This window comes from Podarcis bocagei (assembly GCF_964188305.1).
Source record: "Podarcis bocagei genome assembly, chromosome: 9".
Taxonomy (NCBI): domain Eukaryota; kingdom Metazoa; phylum Chordata; class Lepidosauria; order Squamata; family Lacertidae; genus Podarcis; species Podarcis bocagei.
In genome coordinates this window covers 36,118,825-36,133,553 of record NC_138134.1, presented here as the reverse complement: position 1 = coordinate 36,133,553, position 14,729 = coordinate 36,118,825, and the positions used below count along the sequence as shown (strand labels likewise).

Genomic DNA, 14,729 nt, shown 5'->3' with positions numbered 1-14,729 from the left:
CGAGTTGGTACGCATCAACAGGGCTCCCCCTTTACCCTTACCGGACTTCCTGTGCAGCGGGCAGGAGTCAGATATAGTCGGGTCCAATCAATGCCTAAGCCAATACCACTCACATTCTGTAATTCAATAAAGTTGTGGCCAAATTTGCCCAGTAACATAAACCTAATATCTGTGTCCTTGTGTGAGTTATTTCCCAATGAAGGGGTGGTTGCGGGGTCTTGACATGCAAATCGTGGCTATAGGGTCTCCCTATGGGGGTGCCTCCTTATTGAACCGTATCTATACATTTAAAAGCCCCCCACCGCAAGAATACAGGGAACTGGAGTTTGCTAAGGGGGATGGTAATTCCAGTTCTAATAAACAACAGCTCACAGGAATCGGGCTGGGCAGGGATGCTTTGAATGTACCTTAAATATTATGTGCCTATGCAGTCCTAGTGCACTTGGATGGGGCTATTTTCTACCTTTTCAAGTATATTGTACGATAAGGGGGGAACAGGGTTCCTTGATCTGGAACAGGTGAAGGATGCTAATCACTAAGATTAATCTACTGCCCCATTTACTACCATTGTTACACCCTGATGTTAGGCTCTTTGTGGCATATTGTGAGCTTTATGGAGTCTCATAGGCTGGACTTCCAGCTGCAAGAATTCTTAAGTTAGGAATGTGAGGGCTGTCCTATAAAATTATGAACATCTGATAGCAAAATAAAGCTAACTATACAAGTCTATGCAACACTTTCACCAGTACAAAGGGTATTTGAATATTGTCTGTAAAATTCACTGAACCCAACAACAAGAAGGTACAGCAAGGACCGAGGAGTTTTTTAATGGCTCTGCGATTCCAGAAGGTGTGACATAGTGCATTTTTGTATGAAAACGCTTCTCTGTTTTCTAGCATTACTCCATATGTAAAAATAATGCAATGGTAGCCTAGAAAAACCTGCTATGTTCCTGTTAAAATGATCTGTAGAAGTTGGAAGCAAACTCTTACTGATTTCATTGTGAACAGCTTCTCACCTACTCTAATGGTTCTGACAACATTCTTGTGAGTCTGCACTATGAAGGGGAAGAGGAGGAATGTGCATAATGGTTTATATATCTGTTATGTTCAAATGACTGAGTAGGATTAGTGAAGAGTTCGGAAAGATTACTGAGATAAATTGGGGGCATCAGAAATTACCAAAGGTTCAGATTTCAGCTTGTGCAAAACGTCATGGCTGTTAATGTATACATAACTATTAGTGTAGAACATATTAAGGGCTGATCAATATATGGACCCCTTGAGTTCTGCCTCTGCAGGGACAAGCAAAAACACTTGGTTTATAATCAAGCTTCCATTAATTCTGTAACATGCTCAGTAGAGAGAAGAGCAATTTCACACAAGACAGACACTGTAGATTATTGAGCAGAAAGATATAACAAGGCCTGTTTGAATTCTGTGATAAATAGAAAAAAATAATAATTCATAATTCTGAGCTGAAGTACCCTACATTCTGCAACATGAAAAGCAGAATTTTGCAAACTATATATTATTTTTAAGATTTTCCCCGATTTCCCCTCTCATTGTGAATGATTTATTCTCCTTCTACCAGTCACACAGATAGGAAGCTTTATTGTTTACTGAAGCTGCACCCTCTGACCACTGGAAACCTCAAGCAAGTCCTTTGGCTTCTGACATTTCACTAGCTATCACTCACACACGTTCAAGCATATTTTGCAATAGAAGAGCTAGAGACATGCTTTTTTAGAAATTAAAGCCAGGAAACTTGGGGATCTTGATCTATTATTCCTGGTGAATAACACATATGGCTGCTTTTCTGGTCGTCTATGGAATTATGGCATGCATACATACGGGGTGTGTTTGTGTGTATAAGCAAACCTTTTATTAGCTTTTTGGTGTGTCTTAACTCTGCAAAAATGCATAATTATTTTCCTAAAATAATTTTCATATATGTTATTAATTCAAGTAAGCAAGAACCACCTGCCATTTGCAAACTTTGGAATTTGGTGAGAAACTTTGGAAGTCGAATTCAAAAACTGGAGAAATAGTGCTGATGTGGAAACCCTCAAATAAATATGTGATTTCTGAAAGCCAAGGGATCAGTCTGTCCTCTTGAGGATTATCCTCTGGATGAATGATATCTGGTAATGGTAGCATTGTAATTAACAAGAATAATCATGTGTATCACTTTTATATAATAACGTTACAGACTCACTGTACAGTATGCTGCGAACAGGATAGAGTGGGGGACGGGACACAGGTGTGCTTGGCAAGGAGTTAAAAGGTTAGGAGTAAAATGAAAAAATAGTGAGGAACAGGGCCAAGGACAGTGGACTGAAGGCAATGGCTGGGGAATGGGTCAGTTATATGAAGCCAGCTGCATATAAGGAAACTGGATACATCTAGGGATAAAGGTAAAGGGACCCCTGACCATTAGGTCCAGTCGTGACTGACTCTGGGGTTGCGGCACTCATCTCGCTTTACTGGCCGAGGGAGCCAGCGTACGGCTTCCAGGTCATGTGGCCAGCATGACTAAGCCACTTCTGGTGAACCAGAGCAGCGCACGGAAACGCCGTTTACCTTCCCGCCGGAGTGGTACCTATTTATCTACTTGCACTTTGACGTGCTTTCGAACTGCTAGGTTGGCAGGAGCAGGAACCAAGCAACGGGAGCTCACCCTGTCGCGGGGATTTGAACCAGCGACCTTCTGATCAGCAAGTCCTAGGCTCTGTGGTTTAACCCACAGCGCCACCCGCGTCCCTACATCTAGATACAATGTGGCAAAACTGAGCAGACCATCCAACTTGGGACCATGGGCCAAGGACTCCAAAATAATTGAACTGGTGTGATTTGAAAGTGAGGGAGACTTCCACAACGATTTCAGCAAAGCAGCAACTTACTGTGCAAGATTTGTCATATGTACTTGATTAGCTTAATACAGAGTCTCAGTCAAGGCAACCGGAAATGAGCAACCTCAGAAACTGTAATATAATGCTTTGCATTAAGCACATGCATAAGAAATATGCATCGTAATATTCCAGCGGAAGGAAATTAAAAGAAATAGCAGTTATAAGATGACAAAGCTGAAATATGGGAATTGATATAGCACAAGATCGATGGTGTTGTAAAATACTCACGTCACAGAGCTGCATGCATCAAACAAAGCAGAAGAAAGGATGACCTAGACTGGAAATGTTAACTTCAGCTTTGGCAGCTCACATCGGATGGATTTAATTCTTAGCACCGTACCTTTCGAAGAGGCTTGAGCTTGGTCTCCATTATGAAGTCATACTTGCAGAGTTCACAGCAGCGTGTGTCTGAACTCTTAATCCATTGATGCAGACAGGCCTGATGAACAAAACGCAGGGTCCCTGTGCAGCGACACGGTGTGATGAGGGGGCTTTCGTCATCTCCCTCACAGTGACAGATCCTGACAGGAAGGACAGCAACAACGAGTGAGCAAAGGTAGAGTTTATTTGCACTGCCTTTCATACCAAGGGCTGACATTCAAAACACTCTGAAAGTGCTCAACCTTTGAGATTAGATCTGAGAAATGTATTCCTTTTCCTGTTTGTTGCTTAGTTACTATATGTTCCATTTTTAGCCTTACTCAGACATGGAAACATACAAGGTTTCCCCAATGACACATATCAAACTCTCCTTCTCCCACCTTAATATTTATATAATATGGCTAATTGAACCCAGCAGCTCTGGGCTTGTATGCTCCTTCTTGCATGGCAATTCCATGCTTCCTACTTTGGTTCGCAATCAAACCATAGTTTAATTTGCTGGCTCAGAAAAATGGTTAAGTGTTGTTTTTTGTAAACTAGAATAGGCACTACTGTGCATAGTATCACTGTGCATGATTGAGATGGGGTAATAGGAGGGAATACGTTGGTCCAAGGCTCCTGACAGCTTGTTCATGGAACCTGATTTTGATGTTCCACTGTGTTCAATAGGATTTACTCCCTAGGACCAAAGGCTAACTCTCCCACTTAGATAAACGGTACCTAGATGTGTCCTTAACTGCACTGAATCCTGCCTACTGTTGAAAATTAAGTTCAATACTCTTTAAACATAGACAGTTTACACTAGAATTCTATGCATGCTTACTTGGAATTAAGCATTAACTGTGTTCAGTGGTATTTGCTGTCATGCAACTGCGTACAGGATTGCAGTTTATGGCTCTTGCAAATCCAACACATATCGTAGTCATACAAAGGAAATGCAATCTCATCTAGTTTTGTGCTGAAGTTGCAACAGCTCTGAGTAAGATGGAATTGGAATCACCTTCAAAGATGGGCTATTTTCACTCAAAAATGTAAACAACTGCAACTGTAAATGTGTATCCAGTTTTAATTTAGGGGGAAAGTATGGCCCAACTATTTGGTTGTGGTCCTGTAGAAGTGCATAGGTTCAACTGAGAGTGAGAATTGTGTGGTGGTTAGTGTTAAACCAAGACCTAGGAGATCAGGGTTGAAATCCCAACACAGCCATAAAACCCAACACTACCTCCCAGGATTACTGTCAGGAAAAAACAGGGATGAGGAGACCTATGTGCACCATCTTGACCTGCTTGGAGGAAAGTTGGGATATAAATATAGTAAAATATAAATATATGGGATTTATGAACAAGTAACCATGGACACAATCCAGTTCTCATGAGCTCAGTAAATGGACTAGGTGGTATTTAGCAGGGGGGAGGGAGGGAAAAGAGAGACCAACAAGTTCCCACATGGCCCTAGCCAAATCCATTACTACCCACCCCATCGACAGTGCCTCATCCTTTCGAAATAACTTACCAAAAAGTGGGGAAAGAGGGAAGGAAGTTTTCCTTGGCACTAATGCATTTTCCAGTTGATCCTGTTCCTTAAGGGCAGCATTGAAGGAAACAGTTTCCTGTCTGGAAACTGTTTCCTTCAATGGTAGGAAACAGTATGAAGCCCATGTAAGATCAACACATAAATCCACCATCAATCTAAATAGGGGTTTCACTCTGTTTCCTACATAGAAAGTGTTTTCAGCACAGGAAATCTGTAATGTGTGAAGCACCCTGAGTAAAAAAGAATAGTGATATGTAAGGCAGTAACACCCCTAGCAGCTAATTAACTTTTGTGAGTGTCCTCATGATTTCGCCGGTGCTCCAATAGCAATTTCTAAGTCATACCCTTTGCCAGTTTAGATAAAACTTTTATCTCACTGTAAAACATTACACGAAGAGAGCAACATCATTTTCTTTTTAAATTAAAGCCATTCCCCAAAGGGGAAATACAGGGCTTTGTTCATTTTAATCCCAGCTATATATAATTTATTTTACAGACTTCAGTGTTTAAGCCATTTAGAATTTAGACAAATAAATTGGGTACCCAGGAGTCCTTTTCAACCACTGTCAGAATTGTTTTGAATTTTAACAGCTAAAATATCAACCTAAAATTCCACTGGGATAGACAAATAAAATGACACAGCCACTTTGAACACACAATGATTCTTCAACAGAAACACTTAACACAAAACACTGAGTGAATTATAAATTAAAAACGTGTAATGAGAATATTGAGTGCTGTGGCAATAGAAATAATGTCCAGAGGAAATGATTATGGAAACAGCTTTAAACATATTAAGTGCTCTTGTCTTCTGTTTGTTTTTGCTCTCTTTGTAATTTATTTCCCCATAAAAAGATTGGTTGATAATGATGGGTTTGCCTAAGGACGGAGAGAATGAATATGTTTGTGCATGGATGGAGCATGCGAAGGATAGTGGGAGAGTTTGAACTGCTTTGTGTCCTCTTGACAAGTTCCTTCCCCACCATTACTGAAGACTTGATGTAGCCAGAGCTACAGAACCAGGCTGCTTCTGTGCATCAGGTTGTATAAATAAATGCCCTCTCTGTATGCATCAATAAGAAATGTTGGGAAGGTTACAGCTACCATGCCTCCTCCACTGTTTGCAGTTCAATGCTGGACGTATACCAACCCTAATAGCAGTGAAAATAAATACTATACAAGGAGTCATGCCATAGAAAGCACTGTGCCAGCAGCTACTGCTTCTAGAGAGACTTTGCTTGGGTGTCACCCACTGAAAAGGGTAACATTTGGTTACCAGATTTTTTTCAATGAATCCGGGGACACTCGCCCCCCCTTTTTTTGAAGCTGAGTTAGCAACAGGGAGTCAGTGGTAGGGATGGTGAGGCAAAAGACCCTAGCCCCAAGCACACATGCATATTGTATAAATACGCAGAGTTTTTTTTTTAAAAAACTGGGCAATGGCACGCTGCCCGCCCGTGACTTCCCCGATCACCTTCCCCCTTTGTTTTGACAGATCAGGGGAGGCTTGGGAGTCGCGGGCGGGCGGGCGTTGCCCAGGAGGGGCCAGCCTGGTAGTGCAGTTGGCTCTGGCTGGCTTCAGGAGCTGTTTGCTGCTCGGGCGCAGGAAAAATGGCGGGCACCACGGCAGCAAGCAGCTCCTGAAGCCAGCCAGAGCCAACTGCACTACCAGGCTGGCTCTGGGCTGCTGAGGCTGAGGCTGCCGCTGCCACGTTTGCCAGGGACAGATTTGCAAATCTGGGGACATTCCGGGGATGAAATTTGTCCGGGGACAAATATGCAGAACCGGGGACTGTCCCTGGGAATCAGGGATGCCTGGTAACAGGATTCATTTATTACAACCTCTCCTTTGCTACACTCACCCCAAATAGCCAGTTGTATCTCTAGGGGCTCAAGAGCAGGGCTCCCCCCCCAGCTCTGTGTTTGGTTTTTGCATCTCTCTCTCTCTCTCTCTCTCTCTCTCTCTCGCAGAACCTTTTGCACAGTGCTGTGTCCCAACAGCTTTGGCATCCCGAAAAGGTGCACCTCTTTTTATAGGGAAAAAAGCACTGCTCAAGAGGATAGCTGGAGGATAAGAAACAAGGACACATAGGTAAAATCCACTGAAAGCACTCTTACGCCATTTCAACAATTGTGGCTTCCCCCAAAGAATCCTGGGAGGTGCAGTTTGTCAAGGGTGCTGAAAGTTGTTAGGAGACCCCTCAAAAAGAGCTACGATTCTCAGCAGCCTTAACAAATTACAGACCCCAGGATTCTTTGGGGGAAGCCATATCTGGTACAGAAGTGCTTTAAAGGTTTCAAGATGACCAAACTTCCTTGAATGGCAAAAATGCTTTAGGAGGCGCCAAGCAGCACATGACAGCTTTACATGCCCTAGGGATGTACCAGAATTGCAGCTAAAGTGAACAGTAATAGTAGCTAAATTATCCACCCAACAGATTAACCTTCACTCAGATAAAGGTAATACACCTCCAAGACAGGCTTATATGGCAATGTCACTTCTAAATGTGGAAAGGAACCTCAACCTTGATGCTCAGTGTAAGCTGTGTTTCTCTATCATCAAGCTCTAAAGTCATTTTCACATGGTAGCACTGAACCTAAAACTTAAGATCCCTAAATACCATCAGCTCTATGGCTTTCTTTGGATTTGCAGGTTGAATGAAGAGAATACTTCTGACAGTGTGAGCCTTGTCCCCACAACTGAATGATGCAGCTTGGACATGGAGACAATGTTGTTTTACAAATTACCAGGTTGAAATTATTAAGGTTAAAACAGCCAAATCTGTTGTCCAATAACCTCATCACAAATATGAGAAAAAACCGCTGAAAAACACACCATGTACCCTAAGATGAAAACAATGACAGGTTGTTGTTATTGTTGTTTTGCAAGCTTCATCCTGTCCCCTCCTATAACTGGAATTGCATATCCCCAACATACTATAACTGAAAATACAAACTTACAAGGGACAAGGAAGGAAATGTTCAATGAAAACTAGTGGGAAGACAAGGAATTAAGATCAATTGCAGCATGTTCTTGCTGACAAAAAACATCACAATGAAACACTGTGTGCTATGACAGGTAAAATTCATATAGTTCCAGAAACTCATTGCTAGTTTCTGTGGCAAGTGGAAGTGTATGTGGACTTTACTGTCTGTATGCTTGGTGCTACTGGAACATCTTTCAATATATATTTTTTAATCTTTCATCATTGTTATTTTTTCCCCATGTTTGTGTATTTTGGGGATAAGGTAAAGGTACCCCTGCCCGTACGGGCCAGTCGTGACTGACTCTAGAGTTGCGCGCTCATCTTGCTCAAGAGGCCGGGAGCCGGCGCTGTCCGAAGACACTTCCGGGTCACGTGGCCAGCGTGACAAAGCTGCAACTGGCGAGCCAGTACCAGTGCCGCACACGGAAACGCCGTTTACCTTCCCGCTATAAAGCGGTACCTATTTATCTACTTGCACTTAAGGGTGCTTTTGAACTGCTAGGTGGGCAGGAGCTGGGACCGAACGACGGGAGCTCACCCCGCCGCAGGGATTCGAACCGCCGACCTTACGATCAGCAAGTCCTAGGCACTGAGGTTTTACCCACAGCGGCACCCGCGTCCCCATTTTGGGGATAGGCATGTTGAAAAATTCCATTGGAAATGAAAGTAGAATTTGCTACTGTTTTTGACACAGGTTCGGAATGAAAATCAATCCAGTGAATACAATCGGTTTTTGTTCACAACATTCTTGTGTGTGTGTTCTTAAGCCCTCAACCAATATGTAATTGATTACTGTTTTAAAAACGCATTGTTTTGTTCCTTCCTTTACACAGAAATGACTGGTGTGGAATAATTATGTAATTAATTAAATTCATAACTTACATACATAAATAAATAAATATGTAAATTATATCAAATAGCATTTAGCAGGAAGAATAACAGTACTTGGTAGACATGGAAACAGCAGGTTGTGACGAAGATGGGTCAGAACAAAAACCACTATCTTCTTACACTCCTGTTTTGGAGTTTGCTTAACACTTAGCAATGGGATTAAAGCTGGGTATTTTTTATTTATTTTTTTGAAAAAATGAAGAATGGATGAAATCATGTCTGAACACAGAAGTATAACAGAACTTTTAACATAATCACAAACGATCTCAAAACAAGAAAAAAGAATTCAGCTATTTTTGGTGACCATATCTCAGGCTTTTGCATGGACGTTTCCCATGCATGAAGTTCCTTTGCTACATGCCTTGATAAACTATGAAGTCATAAGGTTATAACAATAGCCTGCTGGATCATGTCAGAGGCCTATCTAGTCCAGAATACTGTTCCTGCATTGGTCAGTCATATGCCCATGTAAGCCTGCAAGTAGGGTCTGGGTGCAACTCTTCTCATCTGCAATTCCAAGCAACTGGTATTGTCTCTGACAGTAAAGGAAGAACATAGTCATAGAACATAACTAACCGGTTTCCTGTTTTATCCAAACTGGGAGGCTATGGTTAACACCAAAATGTTAAAAACCAATTTGAAGTTGGTTAATGATCCTGGATAATCAGAGACCTGGCTTATCAAGAGATACCACTAAGGAAAGACAGAAGGGCAAAAGACCTTTTCATTTCTCATTATTAAGATGAGAACAATTATCCAAATGCAGCCTCTATGGCCTAATACCTGTGAGCCACAGCATTTTGGTTTCAGGTACATGAACATTGTACTTGAACATTTCTACCCCTATCGTTCAGCCTGGACACTGAGATCCAGCTCTGAGGGCCTTCTGGCAGTTTCCTCACTGCAAGAAGTGAAGTTACAGGGAACAAGGCAGAGAATTTGTGCCTGTCCTGTGGAACGCCCTCCTGTCAGATGTCAAGGAGATAAACAACTATCTGGCTTTTAGAAGACATTTTAAGGCAGCCCTGTATAGGGAAGTTTTTAATGTTTGATGTTTTACTGTGGTTTCATAGTTTGTTGGAAGCCACCCAGAGTGGCTGGGGAACCCAGTCAGTTGGGCAGCATGTAAATTAAAATACATTTTTTATTATTATTATTAATTATTATTATTATTATTATTATTATTATTATTATTATTATTATTATTATTATTATTATTATCCCCCTCCTGTTTCATGGGCATGCCAGACAACTGTTGTAGGGTAGAGATTTAACCTGTCATCATGATCTTCAAGTCACCAGTCTATGAAGTAATGAAACTGTTTCATCATTTTATATTCTGTTCTTTTTTTATAAAATGGTTGCTTTCTTTTTTTAGAGTGTGTTCTAAGCCAAAAGGTTCAAAGTTAAGAGGAGGGTCAAAAGTTAATTTGGCAGTTAAGAAGAAAATGAAGCCTCAAGATAAAAGGAGGGTGGGCAGCCTAACCAATTAGGGGAATTGGACTCTATCCTCCCCCCAGTTGAAATAATGTATTTAAGCAGGGAGTTGAAGCAAATTAGACAAAAGAAAAGCTGAACTAAAAAGTTATAAAATACACTTGCAGCACTGTATAAGAAAGAAGCCATGACAGAAGGCCACAAATGGAACCAGAAACAGAATTCTGAGAGAACTGGTTAAGTATTGGCTTAGTGAGGCAAGCAGCCTGGTATACGTTTAGCTGGATGCTTATTTTGCTCTAATGGGGAACTGATTAAACTATTTTTAAAGTTTTAATCTTAAAGATCCTCTTTAAAAAACCACTGACTTGCCAGTCTGCTTTGGTAAAAACGACATTTGTTTGCATTTAAATATGGCTGCTATCTTCTTATTCATGCCATACTTAATTGCCTTCTCACTCCACCCAGTATTGAGAGCTGGCTTGGCCAGTTTGAAAAAGAGGCATGATTAGTAGAGACAGCGGTGGAAAAGGATATCTGCTTGGTGGCAGAGGCAAAGTTAGCAAAGAGGAGGAACTGCATTTGCTGGCTTGCCTTCCTTCCTTCACTTTCAAAGTGCAGGCTAAACCTCATGCTGTCACAAATTCCCATTTCAGGTATTTGAATAAGAAGGGGGAAGGAAATTGGGCAGATTGTTCTGAAGTGTATGTTTGAAAAAAAAGAAAAGGGTAGAAGATCAGATCCTGTATACTACAAAATCTTAAGGGTAAACAGCTGATTCAAGCAGGGCTGTGAGAAAATGTGTTTTAAAAAAGCACACCAAAATTGACTAATTTCCTCCCAATGTGAAGTAGCTCTAAATGAGTTCCTCCTCACTATACATACAGTGGTGCCCCGCAAGACGAATGCCTCGCAAGACGAAAAACTCGCTAGACGAAAGGGTTTTGCGGTTTTTGAGCTGCTTCGCAAGACGAATTTCCCTATGGGCTTGCTTTGCAAGATGAAAACGTCTTGCATTTTTTGCAAGTTTGCTTCCTTTTTCTTAACACCGTTAATACAGTTGCAACTTGACTTCGAGGAGCAACTCATAGAACACGGTGTGGTAGCCTTTTTTGAGGTTTTTGGTGATTTTTGAAGCTTTTCCAAAACTTTTCCGACACCGTGCTTCGCAAGACGAAAAATTCGCTAGACGAAAAAACTCGCGGAACAAATTAATTTCGTCTTGCGAGGCACCACTGTACATCAGCAACATATTTTATGATGACAGAAGTATAGCCTGACTCAGTAGATGACTGGAAAGCATCCCCTGTTGATCCAGTCACTTCGTTCTCAGATACAACAAATTTGCATTCACAAAGTACATGGTTCTGTTTTCAGTAGTCTATGTACTACACTGCTATTGTAACATACGGAAAGGCCTTTATGGAAGACAAATCCCTTTCACCTGACCTCTACAACTAAGTTTGGAAAATATCAGACCAGGTCAACAAATACACTGAGATAGCAAATACACCAGCAGAATTCTCAACTCTGTTCCACGGCAGATCCAGTTGACATAGTATATTTGGACTTTCAAAAAGCTTTTGATAAAGTACATCACTAAAGACTCCTGAGTAAGCTTAGCAGACATGGGATAAGACATGGGTAGGCAAACTAAGGCCCAGGGGCTGGATCCGGCCCAAATGCCTTCTAAATCCAGCCCACGGATGGTCTGGGAATCAGCATGTTTTTACATGAGTAGAATGTGACCTTTTATTTAAAATGCATCTCTGGGTTATTTGTGGGGCATAGGAATTCGTTCATTCCCTCCCCCCCCCCCAATATAGTCCAGTTCCCCACAAGGTCTGAGGGACAGTGGACTGGCCCCCTGTTGAAAAAGTTTGCTGACCCCTGGGATAAGAGGAGAGGTCCTCTTATGGATTAGGAACTAAATAAGCAAAAGGAAGTAGATAGTAGGAATATACGGTTACTTCTCCTGATGGAGGGATGTAGAAAGTGATGCCCCTCCAAGGACAGATACTTTTAATTCATGGATCCAGCACAGATTCAATTCCTGGAATAGGCAGGCTAGTTTCCTGGTGAGGTAATGACCCTTTAAGTATGGGCCATTAAGAGAACAGTCTCCAAGGGCTTTTAAAAAGGATTGGATGATTGTGCCTATTAGCCAGAATGGTTATTTCCACCTCCACTTTCAGAAGCCAGAATGGCTCTGAATACCAGTTGCTGGAAATCACAGGTGTGCAGAGTGCTGTTGCAAAAGCTATATTCTCTGCTACTGAGCTGCCAGTATCTGGCAAGATATTGAGCTGCCAATACGTGGGTCCATTATACCCAGCTGGAACCATCTGAGCAAGCAGTGGTTCTCTAATCCAACTGCGCAGCTTTCAGGTGGCTCTGCTGGATTTCAAGATAGCCACTTGTCCCAAGTATGACGCAGCAGTAGCACTATTGTTCAAAAGGTTAGTGGCTGATTATGTGCAGTTCTGCATTAACCACTTAACAGTATAAATAAAATATGGTTGACGATGAGGGACAATCATTAATTGATGCAGGACTAAGTTCTGCATCCAGCACTCTTCAATTCTACAGATTAGTTAGTTAATTGATCAGTTATACTGAAAGGTAGCAACAACAGGAAGAAGCAGATGCAATGGGACTGTTGCCAGAGTCCATTTAAAAAAGGATTTAAAAAAGGTTGTTTCCTGGACTCCTGACACTTTACCTGTCTTTTTAAGAAGTATGCGTACCCTTTTAGTTTTGGTATGCAAGTTAAATTACCCAGTGTTCAAATGAGACAGTGTAGTAGATAATCTCTCTTTTCTCAATGAATATTTTATTGCATTTTTTCCCTTCTTTTTGAAAAAAAATGATGACTATCAGAAAACGGACTACAAATTGGCTTTTGACTCAATGCAGGAATGTATCTTTCACTAAAGTAAAAACAGGAAAGCCTGTTTTTAGCTGAATCAGTATTATTGGGTCATAAATCTCTCCTACTTGTTCTCTGATAGTTTAACAAGTAAGATAGCTTACTGGTGATAAAAATTAGCATGCAGCAGTTTTTGCAGCATTTACTCTACATGTACTTACTACCTCTCGGTGTGATACATTTAGGAATGATTACAAGATATATATCACTGTCTTGGAGAGCTCAATTTGTGTGCCAGCATGGAAAAATAGTAGTCTAATTTTCATTACAGCTGAAGAGACAGAAAACATAAACGGAGGCCTGCTGGATAAGACCAAAGGCCCATCCAACCCACCACACTGCTCTTGCAATGACCATAGACAAATGCCTATGGGAAGTCTGCAAATAGGATGTGAATGCAAGATGTGATGTTGTCATGCAACACGAACACATGCTCCAGGAAGGTTGGCCAATCATAGCTTCCAGGTTTGTGATACCATCCCCTCAGGAGTCATCATTGATTCAACTTTTTATACACAATGATTATTTCTATCCCAGTTGATCAATATATGGCCCAGTCAAGTCCTCACTATATATGAGGTCCAGATGATGTTAGTTGCACACTTCCTGTAGACATTACTATATTTACACTATGGTAGCTTACAGCTGTGACTCAATTATGTACACAGGCTGATGCATGCAACTAAATCTGTCGGCTCATAAAACACATTTCAAAGCAATCACCATGAAATGCAAAATCCCCACAGAACTCTGCATTGTGAATGTGTCCCTTGTAGGTGTATCTCCAAGGCCCCACATAACTGCCCCCTTTTTAAAAAATCACATTGCCGAAAAAGGTGCACATGGTCTGAGTTATAAAAACAAAGTCATGCTTCACTTGGTAGGCTTTGATCATGCCTATGTCTTGGTGGTAGGGAGAAGACAGGCTAAGATCTACAACAGGATCTGCTGCCCCTGTGATCCTGCTGCCTGAGGCAGTCGCTTCATCTTGCCTCATAGGTGAGTCAGCCCTGAGCTAGAGCATAATTGCTTGCAGTCTGGGGGGAAAGGAAAGCTGATTCTAGCACAGGCACTATTGTTAAGATATATCAGGCAACTGTTTTTCCTTTATATAAAGTAGTTCTAACTGATTGATATTTTCACATTTGCCAAATTTCTATATTTTGAAGGCAACTGGTGCAATCTCTACATCCAAAAAGTAACAGCTGATTTTGAGCCTTATCCACTTACATGACTCAAAACATTTCCTCATTTCAATTTCACTTATGCACACTTCTGCCAAGGTCATCACAAAAGAAAGCCAGCGGATCTTTTAGCAACATGTAAGGACCAGTCACACAATAATTACGTGGACCATTTACCCAAGTCTAACAGAATTAATAATATCTATATCTATATCTATATCTATATCTATATCTATATCTATATCTATATCTATATCTATATCTATATCTATATCTATATCTATATCTATATCTATCTATCTATCTATCTATCTATCTATCTATCTATCATCTATCTATCTATATATATTGCGGCATGATAAGGGAGTAAAACAGGGATCTTGTGATATCTGCTGCTGCTGCTTTTCAGTGGGTTCTAATGTTGCTTATTGTTTGATTAACTGTATTATTATTTTTTTGAAAATGCATTAAATTAC

General features: G+C 41.1%; 1 protein-coding gene across 5 annotated transcripts in view; it reads right to left on the bottom strand.

Annotated features, from left to right (window-relative positions):
- The window catches only part of MARCHF1 (membrane associated ring-CH-type finger 1), a 117,933-nt gene that overhangs the window by 19,649 nt on the left and 83,555 nt on the right, over positions 1-14,729 (bottom strand). For all 5 annotated transcript variants that reach the window (XM_081209075.1, XM_081209072.1, XM_081209073.1 and 2 more), the window contains one exon: positions 3,252-3,432. In XM_081209075.1, the coding sequence (XP_081065201.1) occupies positions 3,252-3,432 (181 nt within the window). The remainder of the gene's footprint in view (positions 1-3,251; positions 3,433-14,729) is intronic.